At 34.0% G+C, this 20,747-nt stretch overlaps 1 protein-coding gene across 1 annotated transcript; it reads left to right on the top strand.

Moving 5' to 3' along the window:
• Positions 1–3,596: 3,596 nt before the first annotated feature.
• Positions 3,597–19,592, top strand: LOC145580170 (DNA damage-binding protein 1-like). The gene is made up of 19 exons (XM_081637557.1): positions 3,597–3,826; positions 5,883–5,931; positions 9,676–9,735; positions 9,819–9,910; positions 11,343–11,394; positions 11,525–11,587; positions 11,674–11,723; positions 12,445–12,520; positions 12,730–12,939; positions 13,108–13,214; positions 13,598–13,706; positions 14,210–14,410; positions 14,511–14,726; positions 14,862–14,972; positions 15,263–15,538; positions 16,640–16,914; positions 17,405–17,756; positions 18,205–18,489; positions 18,661–19,592. Exons 1-19 carry the CDS (start codon positions 3,723–3,725, stop codon positions 19,240–19,242), a joined length of 3,270 nt encoding a protein of 1,089 aa, XP_081493683.1. The 5' UTR covers positions 3,597–3,722; the 3' UTR covers positions 19,243–19,592.
• Positions 19,593–20,747: the final 1,155 nt, after the last annotated feature.

Below are 20,747 nucleotides of genomic sequence, written 5' to 3'. Positions count from 1 at the left end.
GTGTGATTAGTTGGCCTTAACTCACTTGATTTTTGCTGATGACTTGATGCTCTTTTCTTATGGGAATAAAGCCTCTATAGAGTTACTTATTAGGGCTTTGAAAACATTTGAGAGTAGATCAGGTCTGCTGGTTAACATTGATAAATCTACAATCTACTTTGGGTATATTCCAAAACAAGTGAGAGAGGAAATTCTACGCATGTCTGAGTTTGTTACAGGTGAAATGCTTTTTAAATACCTAGGCATCCCTTTGAATGATAAATACTTGAAGGTAAAAGATTATGATCCTTTAATTGACAAGATGTTGAGCAAATTACAGTGCTGGAGTAGTAGGAATTTGTCCTATATGGCTAGAGCAACTTTGGTGAATGCTGTTCTTATGAGTCTTCACACTTATTGGGCTTAGTTTATTCTAATTCCTAAGACTGTTATGCTCAGAATTGTTGAGCTTTGTAGAGCTTTCTTATGGGATAGGAAAGCTGTGCTTCATAGATCACCTCCCCTAGCTTGGGATTGGATTTGTAGACCTAAGTATGCTGGTGGCTTGGGAATCAGCAAATTCATTGCTTGGAACAAAGCTGCTTTAGGAAGTTATGTCTAGAAGATTGCTAAAAAGACAGACTCACTCTGGGTTAAATGGTTGCATTCGGTGTACATAAAGGATTAGAACTGGTGGAAGTATGTTCCTAAACGGGATGCTGGGTGGGGTTAAAAAAATGTAATAACGAATAGTAAGAGTTCTAATCTCATCATTTGCTTAGTCTGGTCAATATCTCATCTAAATAGGATTGAACTCCACTTTTTCTTATGCCATTTATTTAAATGATGCAGAGTATTTTCAAATTTGGATTTTAGACATTATAATTATCTATGTCTTATTGGTGGATTTCATTATAATATGGAAGGTGAAGGCTTTGAATAAATTAGGGTATTAGTCATCTGTTAAATTATTATCTATTATTTGTAGAATTGTTTTTTTTAGGTGTCTAGCTCTTGAGCCTTGAGGTGCTATATAATTTTAATATTGGTTCTTATTTTTTTTTTACAAGTATATTGATATATTCACTAATTTTTAAAAGTAATTTATACTTTATATCTCTTACTAGTTACTATGATTTGTATATAGAAGAATATAAGAATACATAGCGTTTCTCTTTTAATTGTTTTTCATTGATATTTCGTTTAATTTTTCCGTTTTGAATTATTTATAACACAATCTATCATGTTTCGTAATACGATTTAGGATCATATTATGTACATTTTTAGCCTAGAGAGCCCTTAGAAATGATTTCTCCTAAGGCCCCAAAAATGTCAGGACCAACACTGAAAATACATAATGTATAGAGAGCTAGCATATAATAATCAAGTGCAAGAACAAAACAACACCAGCAAAAAAGGAGCCATGATAAACACCAATAAGCAAAAAAAAAAAAAACAACTTGTCTTAGTTAAAAGCGTAACAATAATAAGGTAAAGGAAAATTAACAGTCCAAAGGCACAACGACAAATAAGATATCCTCCTGAAACAACCAAACAGCTCTTTCCAAACTGGCCTACAAAAATTGAACCAGAAACTGTATCAAATAGCAAGCTAAAAAGACACGTACTATTGGCTTCAACATTTAAATAATTGTACCACACCAAATCATCATAAAAATCGACTCTAACAATAACTCTAATCCCAAGAAAAACCCAGACAGAACCAAAACACCAAGATTTTATTTTTTTTGCAATCGCTTGAATTTTATTTGAGGGCTGTATAAAGTCGAGAAAAAAAAATAAGAATATACCCTAATTTGTTTAAAATCCAAACAAACTTGATAATTATTTTCAAATCCAAGTACAATAAGAACATAATTAGATCAAACTATGAAATGCTAGATTGAGAAATGATTTTCGATGATTAAAAAACAAAAATTTAAATTAAAGAATTTGAGTAAAACCCAGGGAAAAAAATTAAAGCCTAATTTTCCAAAATCGAGCAAATTTTACATCTTTCTATTCAACCACGTCAATTTGAAGGAGAGAAAATACCTTACAAGTTTATGAACTTCATCCAATCATTACAGATATCTTAACATCAAGTATTGCATAGAAAAATTTTCTACAAATTAAATTAAAAAAGCAGATTGGACATCTAATAATACCTGAATTTCTTCACCTTAAACTCGAATCCACCAAACCTTGTTGCTCCGTCTTCCTCCTTCTACCTATTTTAGCTAGAGAGAAAGCAGAGAAATTGGAGGACGAGAAGAAAAAAGGCAAAAAAGGAAAAAAGAGGAGAAATAAAAAAATATAAAAGGTTAAATCTAATCAAAGAGATGAAGTACTCAACCAATTAGAACAAGAAAGAGAAAGGAGAGAGAGAATTGTATTTGAAGATCGGAAAATCATCTTCCACCACCTCAGACTCAATGGTAACCTTAACAATCACGGCGCCAAAACCGAAACGCTAAGAAGAATCGAAGGGATGGTCGGTGGTCTTGAGCTCATCGCCATCGTTGCTGAAGGTGTCGAAGGAAGACATCTTTTCTCTCTCTAGGTTTCTCTCTCCTAGCTTGTTTCCCATAAATCTGACCCTTTTTCCTTCTCAGATGAAAAGATAGAGAAATAGTCAAGTAGGTGAGGAAGTCGGTGAGAGAGCAAGGGGCATAATTAGCAATTCACTAATATTGGGGGGTAAGAGGGTAATAGCACCACAAGTTAGGCCCTGTTCTTTGAGCTTCTGGGCAGAGTAGAGCAGAAGTTGGCAGAGCAGAGCAGATTTCAGCAGAGTAGAGCAGAGCCGAGCCGAGCAAAGCAAATTTCACTACTACTGCTACTGCTGCTCCTGCTGCTGTCCTGCTACTATTGTTGCTACTACTACTACTACTACTACTACAACTACTACTACTACTACTACTACTACTACTACTACTACTACTACTACTACTACTATTATCGCATTATTATTATAATCATTAAATATTATTATTAAATATTAATATTAATTATTATTATAATAATAATAATTATTATTAATTATTATTTAATTATTATTATTAAAAATTAATAATTATTATTTTTATTATTATTAGTAAAAATTAATAATTAGTATTATCTTTAAATGTTAGTTATTATCTTTAAATATTAATTTTTGTTATAAAAAATCAATTATTATTATTATTATTATTAATATTATTAATAATAACTATTATTATTATCATATGTTAATTATTATTTTTATAACAATTCAACATTAATTATTATTAAATATTAATTATTTATTATTATTATTAAATATTAATTATTATTATAATAATTCAATATTAACTATTATTTTGAAGCAGAGTAGAGCAGAGCAAGGCAGACAGAACAGAGCAGATTTCAGTAGAGCAGAGCAGATTTCAGCAGAGAAGAGCAGCTCTAAAGAACGGGGCCTTATTGTTACCGAGTGTTTTAGTTTCCAACTGTTTTTTTTTCTTTTGACACAAACTTTTATAATAAGTTAAAGATAAAGATTTTCTTGCACAAATATAACTCACTTAAATTAACACAGATTACATTTTTTTTTCTTTTACAAAGACAATACTTTATATAATTAGAAGAAGAGGCTAGAACATTTTTAGCAGAAAACACAAAAGAGAGGAATTGAAGGGTTTACAAAACTTTCTCACTTCTCGCGCGCACACACACTCCCCCGCACGGCGAGACGCCGAGAAGTTAATCGGTCATCGGAAAAGATGAGCATTTGGAATTACGTCGTCACCGCTCACAAACCTACCAACGTTACTCATTCTTGCGTCGGCAATTTCACCAGCCCTCAAGACCTTAATCTTATTATCGCGTAATTTCCTCTTTCTTCTTTTCTTAGGGTTTTAACTTTTCATGCTTTGATTTTTTGCATTTTAATTTCTATTAATAAATTTGTTTTCTATTCATATGGAATAGAATATTGATTTTGTTTTCTATACTTTAAATTTCAAATTTTGTTTGGTTTTAGTCGATTTAGTGTAAATAGCTGAATGACATTTTAATTATTTTCTTTCTATTGTTTTTAATTTCAAGTTATGTTTGATTTTAGTCGATTTAGTGTAATTGTGAATAGCTGAGTGAAATTTTAATTAATTTTTTCTTTCTTATCTAATTCCGAGTTATTTTGGTTTTCTTAAAATTTGAAGTCTTTTTTTTTTTTTTTTTTTTTTTTTTTTTGCAGCTTTAGGCTTAGATAAATTTTAATTTAGCTTTATGTGAATTTTAATTAGTGTTTCGGGTGTGTTGATAATTGATTGATATATGAAGGGGAGTTTTGTGGAATATGGTCTGAGTATTCAAATTGTGGGTTGATAATTGATTGATATATTAAGGGGACACGGTTTTCAATCCCGCTTCATTTGGCTTTGAGAAATCTGTATTTGTAAAAAGACGGGAGCACTAAATATAGGGTTAGAGAAAAAGTTGAGTGGGGTTCTGACTATTTTTATTTCACTCTACCTTGTTCAGTCTGTTTCGTGGCTTTCAGGTGCTGTGTTAATAGTAGCAGTTGAAAAAAATTCGTTAAATTTGTCACTTTTACTAAAAAAAAAACGTTCTTAGTAGTTGTTTATGATTGGATTTTTATAAATTCCGTGAATTATGGGAAGAGTATGGGACTGTTTAAACTGTTGTAAGTTCCATTTGGTGAAATTATGTTATATCCTTGATTATAAGTTGTTTGAACAATGTGAAAAAATACTGAACAATAAAGGGGAAGTGTGTGACTGTAAAACAAAAAAAAAGGGGAAGTGCTCAATTGCTCATAGCTGTTATCTGTAATGATCGCGTTTCTGGATTTTACTGGGTAAAGTGGTGTGCAGCTCCGGTGATTGGTTAATTTTTAGTTCATTGGTGGAGTGATCGAACTTAGATGCCGTGAGGACTGTTTTACCACCCTTAGTGCGCTTCCCTATATTAGTTGCGTTGTTTGCTAAGAATTGACTCAATTGTAATTTCTCTCTTGGAGGGGCTGGTTGGAAGAAGAAATGTAGTCATATGTGGCCTAGAATCTCAAAAAGGAAAAATTAGTTATTTCTAATGACTTAGAAAAACTATCAACTGTGATTAGAGTTTTGATCTGTTAATTGGGATTAAATAGTAGGCTTGGTCAAGGATATTGTTTCCTTGCTGAAACTGTAATGTGTTTTTAGATAGTGGTTTTTTGAATCTAAGCATCATATATAATAGTGAAGTATTAGTCTCAGGTCCCTTAAATGCTGTCCGACTCACCCAGGAGTCTAGCAATATGAATTTTGGTCTCAAGCAAATGTTACTATCATACAGGCTTGAGCTAGATCTGATGTATCGAGTTTATTTGAAGATTAACTTTGTCGATGAGATCAATTTGTTGATAGTGGTATAGCAAGATTAATGATTCACATCTTCAGGAAATTTTCGATTGCTTTCAAGAAATGAAACTTGTAGCATCATGTGATAAGTATAGTATGTGCAAAGAAAAGTTTTGTTGGTAATATTAGCTGTTGAATTGTTACTCTTCAGTATTAATTCTTTGTATGCTGGTGTAGAATCTGTAGAAATCGTATACATATGATTACATTATCGTGGGAGAAAAGACTTGAAGAACTATTTACCATACCTTTTTTCATTGGTAAATTATGTTGGGTAACATTTATGAGAATTGATGTAAAAATAGCCAAATACTAGACAATTATGGCTTAATGTGAAACTATAAGTTATTCCAATGCCTTTTCTCATTGCAACATTCTTCATGATAGATTTTTAATGTATGACGTTTTGAGTATTGGACTCCTTTCATCATGCTAAGTCTCGTGGAAAGCAATTGTCCACTTTATTATATTATATGTACTGCATATGCTAGTGTGACTGATGGTGTGTCTTTATTGCAGTAAATGCACAAGAATTGAGATTCACTTGCTAACTCCTCAAGGCCTTCAGGTATTCTATGATTTCCAAACCACCTAAACTTGTGGTATACAGTCAATGTGCGAAATTCAGAGAGTATTTGTTTTTTCTCACTATATTCTTCCTTTCTTAATCTGTTACTTTGATGTCATGGAGTATAATGGTTGGTTGGACAAGTTTGTGAGGAGGATATGAAGGAGTTTATCTTAAATATGATAGGGATAAAAAGTTTATTGATCTTCTAAAAGTGTTGGAATAATATTTGAGTGGACCGTCTCAAGGTTTTTAATAATTCTTTGATGACAGGGTCTCCTTTTATCATTTGATTTTTGTAATAAAAGGTGATGCTCTTAAGACAAATGAGTCTTTTACTACTATGTACATGAACCAAATCTAGGAATATATTAAGGGGTTGGATATTTTTTATGCATACGCCTCCATGGAAAGTTTCGGCTGAACTGTGAGAGTTGATAAGTTATGGATGCAATTTTAGTGGTAATGAGAAGGTTGGTATAACTAAACTTTCACTGATGTGGCTTGTGACTGTTGTGAGAGTAGTAGACTATGATGATTTATTGTGTTTGGATAATTCGCTAGAGCATATGTGTGTAATCGCTAGAGCGTGTGTGTGTGTGCGCGCGCTAATATTTATGTCTGATCTTTTACACCTTCACATGCGTGAACACATCCAAACTATATTTTTGTGTTATAAATCATGCATTATTTTTCCCTTCCCCAAAATAGTTGACTAGAACACTTAAAAATGTAGTCAAGAATAGTTGTGCCCAACACAAATATATGAGTTTGAGTTTGACGGTGGTAAGGATAAGATCACTTCTGTGATCATTATCCTTTCTCAACCCTTCATGTTTGTACAGGATATCTCTTGTGGGGATTAGGACTCTTAAGTGAAGTAAATTCTGTATATGCAATGTCTTTTGTCTTCAAATCAGATTTAATTTGAGAAGTTTAGTTAGATTAGCTTTGAGCTTTTAATTTGCTATTAGGTATTATGTCATTTTGTCATGTAGATAAAAATTCTTATTAGGCTCCTCATCTTTAAGGAAACTCTTTTCATAGATTTCTTTTTATAATTTAAATTAGAAGCAAAGCATTCTATAATCTCATTGTGTAAAGAAAAAAGGTGTGGGATTGAAGAAAGACTCCAATTTTCATGATAGAATCTTGAATTTCACCTGACTTGTTTAGGAATTTAGTAGTTTTGTCTTGTTGAGAGGCTTAACATACAGGGGTCATTTACTTTTTGCTATTTTTTAACAATAAATCCCCATTTCATTGGCCAAGAGTTCTCCATAGGATAGTGATGTGGGATTTGGAATATTTTAAACAATACTTTATTAGGTATGTGAGTTTAATGGTGACACCTGATTTTATTGGCATCCAGCTGTTAGCTGTTAGATGTTTGGCTGTCCAAAAGAATGACTTGGATCTATAGATAGGAAGGGTTTAATAAGAATATGAGAATGCATCTAAGGACACATTTCAGGTGAGTAATTTATTTATTACCCCCTCTTCCCCAAAAGTTACAATGTTAGTATGTAAGATGGTGTTGAGTATCTTATTGTATATATCCAAATATTGACCTTTTATAGTGTTTACTAGTATGTAAGATGGTTTGCATTGGCACGTGTCCGGTTAAAATGTTGCTAGTAATTTGGTATAGGAAATGTAGTATTAGAGTTGATTAGTTGTACTTCTAGTCTTCTACTCATTTCTTGGGGTATATAATTTTTATATTCCCTCCATATTTAAATAAGTGAAACGTTTATCTAGTGCATGTATGCCGATGCAAAATTTTGGCTGATAATATCTTTAATTATCAATAAGTAAAAATTATAACAATTGAATATTTATAAGCTATTCATTGAGACGATTCTAACAAGTGCCCACAAGACTATATTTATTCTTATGTATAAATCACAAATATTTATCGAAGTGAATTAGATGAATGGTTCAAAAAGTCAAAACGTTTTATTTGTTTTGTTTAAATGGTGAGGGAGTACAAGTTTACCTAGGCTCAGACATCTCTTTAGCCTAGATAACTTTTACCTTATCCTAACTAAGCTAATGATTTATTTTGGAGAAAGATGAAAATGAGTGGAGAACCAAAAGACCAATGAGAGGAAGTGACCAATATATTTTTTCTCATCTCCAAACAAATTTCTCTACTTACTAGATTTTAGTTTCTCCTTTTCAGCACCAGATCATGTAGGAACTTTATCTTTGACTAGTGCCCAAGCAAACAAGTTTGAGTTGTAGCTTTTGATTCCCAAATTCCCACCAAAAGAATATTGAAGTAGTAGTAGAACTTGGTTGATTGATCTACCTTTATCATTGCCTAATTGAAGAGATCTTTAAAACCCTTCTTAAAACTTCTTTGAAGCATGTTAAGCAACTAAGGTCAAAGTTTGGCAGATTAGCCGGCATCCCTTTTATTTTTTGATTGTTGGTCCCTTGTTTTATATTATGGACTTTAAGATGTGGGCAGAACTAGAGATTAACAAGTCGGATCAAATTTGATACCTTAAAAAAAAAAAAAAATTCTTGAGTCTGGTTTTTAGTTTAAAAATGCGTGTCTTAGACCTGCCCCTCTTCTCTAAATTTTGTTTTATAAAGGCTTTTATTTTTCTTAAATGTAGTGTTTTTATCCACCCATTTTGAACTTTACTAGTATGAAATTTACTTAAAAAGGTTCATTAACTGAACGTTAAATACCACATAAAAAAGTGTGTCTCATACTGAAAAGACACCTGCCTAGGCTGCAGGAACCCTTTGTACATATTGTGCGACTCCTGCCTTTCAAAACTAATGTTTAATCTTAAGACTGAGACAACCAAGCAATTCAATTGCCTTACATTGAGTATAGGTTCTCCTTGTCCTCTTTTTGGTTGTAAATTTTGCAATTCTTCACGACAATGAAAACTGTTTTTATATGCAATGCTGCATCTCTTTGTTAGTGAAATCTATCATATACTTTAAGTTCACAATGATGCCTCCTTTTTTTTTCAAAGTGAGGATCTGAAGAGGGGTTTAGGGTTAACTAGTTTGTAAACCTGGTCATTATCTTTTGTGAAAGTGGTATCTACCCAATTTTGGTTAGCAGTGTTATTATACTGTTTTTATTTTCCTCTGATTTTCTTTATTGGAATACTCCTACAGAGAAATAAATTGACTGTGGCAAAATTACAACCCAAAAATTAACCAAGGTAGAAATATATATATATATATATATAGGAGATGTAGAAAGGAGAACTGGGTGAATAAAAAAATGATGAAGCAATTGAACTGTGGGCACACCAAACGAAATGAGGTAGTAAGTTCTATTTAGGTTACTAAATTTGAAAAAGTCACCAGCCTCAGTAGCTGTGTTGAACTTGGATCTTCACTCGAGAACACAAGGAGTGCCCTACCCTTAGCTATAGTATCCATATTCCATTAAGTATCCTTGAAGATGTTTCTTTATTTCAGAAAGAGCACCCTCCTTCTCCTTCCTTAGCAGAGAGGAGTTGTAATCTTGCAGTTTGTGTCTGAGCTTTATAGGGATGGGAAGATGATCATTTGCAAGTGAGCAAGACTGAGTAAGAAGGCTACTGTGCTCCATCATTGTTTATTTAGAGCTGTACTGTAGGTTATCATGTCTAACTTGTTTATTTTAATGTGTCTTATTGCCGTTTCATGGTCATTTTCTTTTTATTTTTCCATTTCTGCTGTAGCTCTCTTTTGATGTTTGAATCTCTTCTGTTTACCTTCATGCAGCCTATGCTGGACGTTCCAATATATGGAAGAATTGCAACACTAGAACTTTTTCGACCACATGTCGGTGAAGTTATTTGGTTTGTTATATAAATAATGCCTCTTTAATTTTCCTTCATTCACCAGTTGTTTTCTTGCCTTGTTAGGGTGAAGCCCAAGATTTCTTATTCATTGCTACTGAAAGATATAAATTTTGTGTCCTTCAATGGGATCCCGAGACATCAGAGCTCGTCACCAGGTCTTATTCTACTCAGACTCCTCTTTCCTATCTGTAGCATACATTTTTTTTTTCTATCCCAAGGATAAATTTTTGCAATTAGCTCTGTATTTGTCACCAATATTTTGGGACTTCATTGATTTTTGCTGTGTTTGAAACTATATTTTGATGTAATTATTTCTTATTTTTAATCACATAACAAACTACCTTCAACTTACTATTTTCTTGTCATAAAAGTAAGATAGCGAGTTATTCAGTACTCATGTATTTGATTATCTGATGAGTAACATGTATGGAAAATATTAGGGGATGACATACATAAAAAGGGCTAAGGTAACAGGTTGTATGTCCTCAAGGTGTCATGTAACAATATGTTTAAGAAATCAAGAAGCATCAACTGTTGCTCAAAACATAGCACTTGACAGCTGACCCTAGCTATACAATACCCTTTCTATAAGAATTTGATCTCTTGAGGCAGCAAGCTCCACCCTCGAAAATATGTTGGTTTCTTTAAACTATTATATTTTTTTAACGTGCATCGACAAGTTACTTATGATCCATTTAAAGCACTTCAGTATCCTACCTTTCTTTATCTTTTGTTCCCAAGACAGAAGAACTTTGCTTGAAATAACTAAACCCAACTCATCCCAAACAAAGCAATTGTAGAGCAAAACAAAATTAACAGACTCTTCTTCCTATGTCATATGTTACAATGATGTGCATGATTGAATCTCCTCTTCAGGAACCTTTGCCTTCATATGATAGCTGGGAATTGTGTGAGAATTTATTTAAAGAAAATCTAAATTGAACTGGATCCACAGTTGCTGCCAGATTATCTCTTCATTCCCTAATGGTCAACCTCCTCTTAAGAAAGATACTCCAATAGCCTTTAAGTTGTTACGCCTCATCTACATATCCAAACCTTTCAATCTGAATAGCTTCATTTATGTTGCTTAGATGCATAGTACTAAGCCCGTAAGACCTCCAACAAGTTTGGGGTTACTTGCATATTATATAACCCAATGTTTTAGTTACATGTACATTATAAAGGAATAAATTGCTAGCCTCCAATTTTGGTCTCTTATAACAAATGTGATTATGAACTTCTTTTTTTAATAAAGATTTGGAAAACTGTTGTTACTTATTTGGCAATTGAAAAATGTTTTAAATAAGTCTGTTTCCATGGGTTCAATTGAGTCGATTATTAACATATGAGTAGAGGTTGATGAGAATAACTCAATCTAGCTTTTCAACAGTACGTGAAATTTGCTGAATCAAAATAGACATTTGGAATTACCTAGGGGTGCTCATCAGTGGATTGAAAATTTAGTAATAATGTGTAGTTTTGACTATTAAAACTATTTTTTTGAGATTGCCAAATGTTTCTTTAAGTTTAATGGAAGTAACTTTAAGTTTATGGAGGAAGAGATTTGCTAAAAGGTTTGTCATGCAGAGCAATGGGAGATGTTTCAGATCGCATTGGTCGTCCAACTGACAATGGTCAGGTGAGTTGTCTGATACTTATTTTTTACTTCTTTGCTTTTAGAAAGAAAAAGCTCATTGCTCTTGTTTAACTGAATTATTGAACCTCCTCTCATTTATTTTACCCCTGAGAGGGGTTGTATTTGTTTATAGATTGGCATCATTGATCCCGATTGCAGATTGATTGGGCTCCATTTATATGATGGGTTATTCAAGGTACACGGACAAGTTTAAATAATATTGTCATCCATTAGAATTTCCTTTGATCCTGGAACTTAATGCTGATTTATTACTGCTGACAGGTCATCCCATTTGATAACAAAGGACAGCTGAAAGAAGCATTTAATATTAGGTATTTTGGTGTATAATTGTTCATAAGACTTTTGGTTGAATTATATTGTGTATCCTATTATACAGTTTGCAGTATTGCACACTACTACAAAATCATATGTTTCATTTATGAATTTTAAGCATTGGCTCTAACTGCTGTCTACTATGAAGTATGATGTGTCTATTGCATTGCTTTGTTGCTACATGGATCAGTGTGAATAGCTTGTCAATCAAAATAGATTTTGTAAAGCTTCTGTGAGATTGACTTTAGCTTTTTTATTTATATATTTTTTTTATTGTTTGCTCTCCTTATAAGACTCAATACTTCTTTTCTAGTTTCCTTTTGCTGACTTCTTTTGTGGCTGACTAAGATAGTACTAAATCCAAACTATATCTGGGGACGAATAATAATTTTTGTTGTTCCTTTATGTCATTTTGTAAATATTAACTACACTGCTAGCTTTGATTGCTTATCCTGCTGCTTCCAGGTCTGGTCTCTTACTTCTTATGATGTTTCTTTTTGTGGGCTTGCGGCTCTGGTTGTTATCTGCTAATATTCAATTGGTTTAGCTAGTTCCCTATAAACCATGTTTGTATGATTGATTGAACTCAAAAAGAAGCCCTTATCTCAATCAAATGTTGGGCCCAAGGTCAAACATTATTATGCATGGGACGTAATTCTATTTTGAAATAACTTATATATGTATCATGTCTGGGTCTATAATCAAATACTTTATGCACAGGCTTGAGGAGCTTCAAGTGCTTGATATAAAGTTTCTCTATGGCTGCTCAAGACCTACAATAGTAGTTCTTTACCAGGTATGCTTAACTTTGTTCAGTATGATAGGTTTATAGCCAATATATGTACATATCTAATATCAGGAAGAGAAAGGATGCACTAGTAGTACAACAGAAATGTTGGGCCTTCCTGTTCACTTTGTTCCTTGAGAGTCCTCTGTCAGCTATGCATTTGGCTGTCAAATTTGCTCAAATTGCTTTCTATAATGATGGATTTTGTTATTCTGCAGGATAATAAGGATGCTCGTCATGTTAAAACGTATGAGATTTCATTAAAGGACAAAGATTTTGTTGAGGGGCCATGGTCCCAAAACAATCTTGATAATGGGGCTGATTTGCTTATTCCAGTTCCGCCACCACTTTGTGGAGTTATCATTGTTGGGGAGGAGACAATTGTATACTGCAGTGCCACTGCTTTTAAAGCAATCCCCATTCGACCTGTAAGTTTTAGCAGGCATGCTTAGTCACATCATTTCTGTTCCTTGATGAAAATGAGGCGCATGGAATCAATGACTGCCTTTCTGAAAAAGCATTTCCTTAGGCATTCAGCTTCCTGTACTTAAGTCAGAAATATGGCAACACTCTAAATTTTGTCTTGGATGGTTCAGTCTATTACAAGAGCATATGGAAGGGTGGATGCTGATGGTTCTCGGTATTTGCTTGGTGATCATGCAGGACTTTTGCATCTACTTGTTATCACTCATGAAAAAGAGAAGTGAGTTTTAGCTTTCATCTTTAACTTTTTCATATGAAAATTGTCATCTTTCTATGATTAGCCTTTACTCAACTATCACATCTTTTGGGTCTATTTTGAAGAAAAACATTGATTAGCACTTGACTGCACTGCAGCTCTATGAAAGCAGCTTTTAAACTCTTGACAATGCAAGCTTTCCCTCAATTTTCTGCTAGTTTCTTTCTTTCCATGTGTACCAAGTTGTCTAAGGGACCTTTCTTAGTACTTTAGCAATCCAACCTTTCTTCATCCTTCTTTTCAAAGTGGCATGGATATCTGTGATGGGAATTAATTATGGTTTAAAGTCTTTAACATTTTTCAATTGTAGTGCTCAAGTAATTTGTGCGCTTTGCTTGGCCTAACAGAGTTACTGGCCTCAAAATTGAGCTTTTGGGGGATACGTCTATTGCATCAACAATATCTTACTTGGATAATGCATTTGTTTTTATTGGCTCAAGCTACGGAGATTCACAGGTATGGTCAATATGCTTGACTATGGAATTTTATTTTGTTTTCATCTTCTTGCCTATGTTTTTTTATTTTTAATTTTTTATTTGGCGGAGTAATCGATCCTGAATGTCTGGTGTACTAATTTCTTATTGTGTAAAGTTAAGCATTGTAATTTTTACTATCTTCTTCCTTTGTTTTCTCTTTACCTAAAAGAGAAAAAAGAAGGATTAGAGGATGAAGTGGTGTGCATTTGCGGATCAATGATTAACAACTAGCAACCAAACTCCAAAGAAAACATTGTTGTCATCTGATAAACCAATTTATATAAATGATATATTATTTGCATCTCTCTTCTTATTTGTTAGTTGTCTACCTTCACAATTTTCTCATCTTTTCTGCTCATTATTTCATCACCTTGTTTGCAGACACTATATATTCATACTTAAGTCAACTTGTGTGTGCATATATGGTTTGGCTGATGTAATATTCTTTCTGATTTCTGATTCTTGGGGGTGATTCAATTACAGCTCATAAAATTGAATTTACAACCAGATGCAAAAGGATCATATGTAGAAGTCTTGGAAAGATATGTCAATTTGGGTCCAATTGTCGATTTCTGTGTGGTTGACCTCGAAAGGCAAGGGCAAGGTCAGGTTGTAACTTGCTCTGGTGCATACAAAGATGGTTCTCTTCGTATCGTCCGTAATGGGATTGGGATAAATGAACAGGTCTAGCTTTTTTCCTATTTTAATGACTGTTTTTCATTTATATATTTATTTTAAATTTTTTCTTCTAACAACTCTACTGATACTGAAGTTGGTTTTTTAGGCATCAGTGGAGCTTCAAGGCATCAAAGGAATGTGGTCTTTGAGATCTTCAACAGATGATGTATATGATACTTTCTTGGTTGTTAGCTTCATTAGTGAGACCAGGATTCTAGCTATGAATCTTGAGGATGAATTGGAAGAAACTGAAATTGAAGGTTTTGACTCGCAAGTACAGACTTTATTTTGCCATGATGCTTTGCACAACCAATTGGTGCAAGTAGGTCTTTGCGTTACATACTTTATGTGACTTAACTTGTGACTTTTCCTCATTCCCATGATTTATTCAATACTATAATGTAGCAACTTGTCAGTAGGGAATTAATGTGAGGTTGTGGTTTGTTTAAATTGTTAGGTCACCTCAAGCTCAGTTAGACTGGTCAGTTCGACATCTAGAGAACTTCGAAATGAGTGGAAAGCTCCAACAGGATATTCTGTGAATGTTGCTACTGCTAATGCATCCCAGGTAATTTTCTTAAATATTTCCTTTCATTTGTTATCATTTTAAGTTCATTATTTGTCTTTAGAGTTAAAAAATGTGTATGGAAAAGAAGCATAAATGTTAAATTATTTGGAGACAATAGAAAAAATTTCCTTAAATGTTTTCACCTGTCTTGTGAGAGCCCTTGGTGTCAGAAGTCCCCAGTATGTGGTTTTGCAAGCATCCACTTGTCATTTACCTGCTAATTTTTAATCAGAATTTTCATGTGCAAATAAATCTCAATCCTCTGACTTGAGGCCTTCATGCTTTCGCAGGTTCTACTTGCCACTGGTGGTGGGCATCTTGTTTATTTAGAAATTGGTGATGGAGTTTTGACAGAAGTGAAACATGCGCAATTGGAGTATGAGATATCATGTCTTGACATAAATACGATCGGTCAAGATCCAAATTATAGTCAGCTAGCTGCTGTTGGAATGTGGACAGATATTAGCGTTAGGATATTTTCGCTTCCAGATCTTAATCTAATTACCAAAGAGAATCTTGGAGGGGAGATAATTCCTCGCTCTGTTCTTCTATGCTCTTTTGAAGGGGTAAGCAATTCAGCATGCTTATTTAGTTATTTTGATCTAATGCGACTTTATTATTTTTTTTGTTTCTTAAGATTTTCTATTCATTGTATTCTTTTGTTTCCTTAAATTTGCAATACTTTTCTAAAAGAATTGTTTCCAAAAACTTGCAACACTTCTAGATTTAATAGTTTTATACCTTTATTTACCAACTAGAATACCATAAATGTCCTTACTTTAAAGACTGGATGAGTAGGGTAGAGAGGTAGATAGTTAACATGGAGTAGGTTAACCCCCCCCCCCCCCCCCCCCCCCCCCCCTCTCTCTCTCGCTCTCTCCTTATGTCTTAATAAATTAGCCATTTGTAAGTGTTGCAATAATAAGGAAACGAAGGAAACATATTAATATAAGTCTCAATGGCTATCATAATGCATGACATAGCACCCACTGGATCGCACTTTAGCGATCTGCTGATTGTTACCTTGATCATGACTACAATGTTCCGTGTTTGTGTTAGTTTCTGTGCGTTTTGTGGTTCAATATTTCCCCCTTAGCACATTTCCAAAGTTTCTTGGTTTTAAGTGACCCTTATAATCAAGTAATTAATTTTGATGGCTTTATTTTTCCCATCCAATTAATCAATAGCAATACTACCATACTTATGATGGAGTGGGTTACCCCCATTTTCTCTCCTTATCCCTTAATAAATTTTCCTTTCGTAAGTGTTTCAATAATAAGGAAACGAAGGAAGCATATTAATTTAAGTCTCAATGGCCATACTACCATACTTGTGGGCCCGATGAATGGCTGGACCTGAAAAAGAAAGAGGTTGTATTGCAACTTAGCATACTGATGCTCTAACAATACTACCCCACTCCTTTTGTTCGCAGAAAGATCTATATACATATAAGCTTATATTGATTACCAGAAAACAAAAAAGTAAAAAGAATTAGTGATGCCTAACACAGCGTCACAGCTTTATAATACACTAGAAGTCATGTATCTTTATGCCACTTGTTAATCTTTGTTTTGATTATTTGGATAGCATAACATGTGCAGTATAAATTATAGTATCATGTATGTGTATGTTCTCTGATTCTAACTTTATCGTTCCTTCTATTTCAGATATCGTATTTATTGTGTGCTCTTGGAGATGGTCATCTCTTGAACTTCATGTTGAACATGAGTTCTGGTGAACTGACTGACCGTAAGAAGGTGTCTTTGGGTACCCAGCCTATTACACTTAGGACTTTCTCATCTAAAAATGCTACTCATGTGTTTGCTGCCTCTGATCGACCAACAGTAATATACAGCAGCAACAAAAAGTTGCTTTATAGTAATGTAAATCTCAAGGAAGTCAGTCATATGTGCCCTTTTAATTCAGCGGCTTTTCCTGACAGGTATAGTTTTATAATTTTTCCAAGAGTTTTGTTTGTTAGAAATGTATGGTTCTTGTTGCTGTGATAGCAAGGAGATCGATAATGGTGAAGAATAGTCTGTCCATTTTTAGGTATGGATTGAAACATTGTCTGAAAACATGTGATGCTATACTTGGTAACAATAATTTTATCATCAAAATTTCTGGGAATAGTGTTGCTTTTGTAAGGTCAGATTGTGTATTACTTTGTTAACTTTTATATGCATCAATGCAAGCAACTTTTTTTTATTTTTATTTATTTATTTACTAACTAGTTTCCAAATGTGATATATGATGTTTTGTGCAAATCTGTGTTTCACTTTGACATAGAAGCCATTAGCAATATTCTTTATATATGCTTTCTGGTTTATTGTGCATGATGTTGACCATTATAGCTACCCATTTTTGCTTCTGTAACTTATGCATCTTTGGTGTTTTTTGTGCTAACATTCTCTTTTTTCCTCTGCTAATAGTCTTGCAATTGCAAAAGAAGGTGAACTTACAATTGGTACCATTGATGAAATTCAGAAGCTTCATATTAGGTCTATCCCTCTGGGGGAACATGCTCGGCGTATCTGCCACCAGGAACAAACTCGCACTTTTGCCATTTGTAGTTTGAAGTACAACCAAGCTAGCGCAGAGGAATCTGAAATGCATTTTGTGCGTTTGTTGGATGACCAAACCTTTGAGATCATATCCACTTATGCGCTTGATACCTATGAATGTGGTTGCTCCATACTGAGCTGCTCATTCTCAGATGACATCAATGTTTATTACTGTGTTGGAACAGCATACGTTTTGCCTGAGGAAAATGAGCCAACAAAGGTAAAGTGTTAGGTTGTGATGAAGTACACTTTTAATGCATCTGTCATTTGATATTGTCTGTCAAATGAGTTTTGCATAGAGAAACATTCAGTAAAATAGTAATGCTAGAAACATTCGGTAGAATAGTAATGCTAATGTATCCTTGCATCTTGTGTGAAATTCCCTTGATAATTCAATTAGAAAAGAGTAATCAGTGTACAAAACACTCAAGTTTATTTTTTATGCCTTGCTTTTCTGGTCAGGAATTAAAATTATTGAAAGCTGCCCCATTAGTCATTTTCATAGTTTCAATTACCTTCTCATTGCATAGATGGAAGAAGGTTTTTTCAATTGGCAGTAGGGATCTTAAAATTAACAGTACATTCTTTCAGTGAAAAATTACTCCTGGGTTCTACACATTTTGCAATGTGGATGACTAATATATCATTTTATCATGTAAATTTTACAGGGAAGAATTTTGGTTTTTGTGGTGGAAGATGGAAAGCTGCAACTCATTGCGGAGAAGGAAACTAAAGGTGCTGTCTACTCACTAAATGCTTTCAATGGCAAGCTGCTGGCTGCCATCAATCAGAAAATTCAGCTTTATAAGTGGATGCTTCGGGATGATGGTACTCATGAGTTACAGTCTGAATGTGGACACCATGGGCACATTCTTGCCTTGTATGTGCAAACTCGTGGTGATTTCATTGTTGTCGGGGATCTGATGAAATCAATTTCACTGCTAATATATAAGGTAGTGGTTTCAGAAAAAGTGTGCATTTCTTTTAGCTTGTTCAGTTGTACTTCAATCAAGCACTATTATTCTGTTTGTGTTTTTCAGACATGGTTTTTTTTTTTTTCATTATTTAGCTATATAGCTTTTTATGGGTAGCAATCTAGTCTTTCATTCTTCTATAATTTGCAGCATGAGGAAGGTGCCATTGAGGAGCGTGCACGGGACTACAATGCTAATTGGATGTCAGCTGTAGAGATTCTGGATGATGATGTATATCTTGGTGCAGAAAATAGTTTCAATCTGTTCACAGTGAGGAAAAACAGCGAAGGTGCCACAGATGAGGAGCGTGCACGCCTTGAAGTAGTTGGGGAATACCACCTTGGAGAATTCATCAATCGATTTCGTCATGGTTCTCTTGTTATGCGGTTGCCAGATTCCGACATTGGTCAAATACCAACTGTTATCTTTGGAACTGTTAATGGCGTAATAGGGGTAATTGCCTCTCTTCCAAATGATCAGTACATCTTCCTGGAGAAGCTACAGTCAAATATGAGAAAGGTTATAAAGGGTGTAGGAGGACTGAGTCATGAGCATTGGCGGTCATTTCACAATGAGAAGAAGACAGTAGATGCAAGAAACTTCTTAGACGGAGATCTGATTGAATCTTTCCTTGATCTCAGTCGTGGTCGTATGGAAGAGATATCAAAAACCATGGGTGTTTCAATAGAGGAACTTAGCAAGAGAATTGAGGAGTTGACCAGATTGCACTGATGAAGTTTGATCAGGAAAAAGGCTTGCTTTTTGCTGAGCCTCTAATTTGACTTCTACATCTCTCTGTATCTTTTTTTTTGCTCTCTTTACAAGTTTAGTTCAGTTTTTTTTTTTTTTTTTTTTTTTTTTTTTTTACCGAGTCAGCTCTCATTGGCCAGCTAGGATTTGAGCTGCTTGCATTCGAGTTGATTTTCCCCATAATTTAGCAATAATAAGTTAGGGGTGATGCATCCAAGTATCTCCATTCCTGGCAGGCCACTGTTTGCCTGCTCATCATACTCGGTTTCTTTGTATCTGTTAGTGTATGTTCATTAAGTAATACATGTAAAATCTACATTTCAGAACCTGTATTCGTAGCTCAAATATTTCTATCTGCTCATTTTGTCTTGGTTAAAAATTTTAGATGTGATTCTTTGTTGATTTTCTTTCATATCTTGGCGCAGTTCTGAAGGTTACTATACAAATTGTGGTCAACATACGAGTATTTTCAATTGTGGTCAAGGTTACAGCTAAGTGTCATTGGTATGTGTAGACACCCAAATGTGTCTCCCCAAAACCAAATCTAATGATGAGTACCTTTCACGTCGTTTGATTATCGAACAAGGTGAAAGTGTGAAAAGTCTGGTGATGAGGATATTTTTATTAAAATATTTCTCTTTTTGTTTTTGAAAATATTCCTTTTCTTACTCTATTTATGAAAATAGCCAGTCCAATTTAGTTTGGTCCATGAAAAGGTCCAATAATAGTGTAGTTGGATTGAGCTCGAAAAGAGCTTTCCAACGATATATTATAAGCCCAATTTCGATGAATAATGAGGAAGTTATGGCCAAAATACTAAATTGGGCCCGAAATGAATTTTATATGTGGCCCAATGATCTAGAGGAGGGCTTATTAATTATTATTCCTAAAGTTATTAGGATTGATTTTAATCTTCTAGAATAATTTAGAAGGTTCTTTTAAATTCTAATAGCATTAGGATTGATAATTATATTTTAAAAGAGTTTTATTTAGAATAAAATAAGTGTTTTATGATTAAATTTGATCTTAAAACTGTTTAACGTGGATTCTAATTACTTAATTATATTAGGAAAAGGATTCCGTACAAAGCGCGTTTTATCTTTTAGTTAGCGCCAAACGACAGAGTTTGTCGCCAGACGACAGAGTCTGTCGCCTGGCGCTAATGTCTGTCGCCTGGCGCTAATCCTGTCGCCTGGCGACAGATGCCAGTTTTATTCCGTATAGAACTTGAAGTATTTTCTATCGTTTTCGGACTAATTTTTTCTATAAATAGGGATCGTATCTCCCCATTTTCATTCACCAACAATTCACAATCAACAATCATCTCTTTTTCTCTCTCTAAAAGCTAGAAGCTTATTCTCCCTCTATTCTTTTTCTAAAACTTCCCCTTTTACAAAATTCCACATTCACAAGTTTTAGACACACCTATCCAAGTTCGAAGTTGCCTTCGCCCTAGCCGTGAAAGGTTGATAATTTTGGAGGGTTTG

This window comes from Chenopodium album, chromosome 14 (assembly GCF_948465745.1).
Source record: "Chenopodium album chromosome 14, dcCheAlbu1.1, whole genome shotgun sequence".
Taxonomy (NCBI): Eukaryota; Viridiplantae; Streptophyta; class Magnoliopsida; order Caryophyllales; family Amaranthaceae; genus Chenopodium; species Chenopodium album.
The sequence above is the reverse complement of the archived record's forward strand: the minus strand, read 5'-3'. Positions and strand labels throughout refer to the sequence as shown.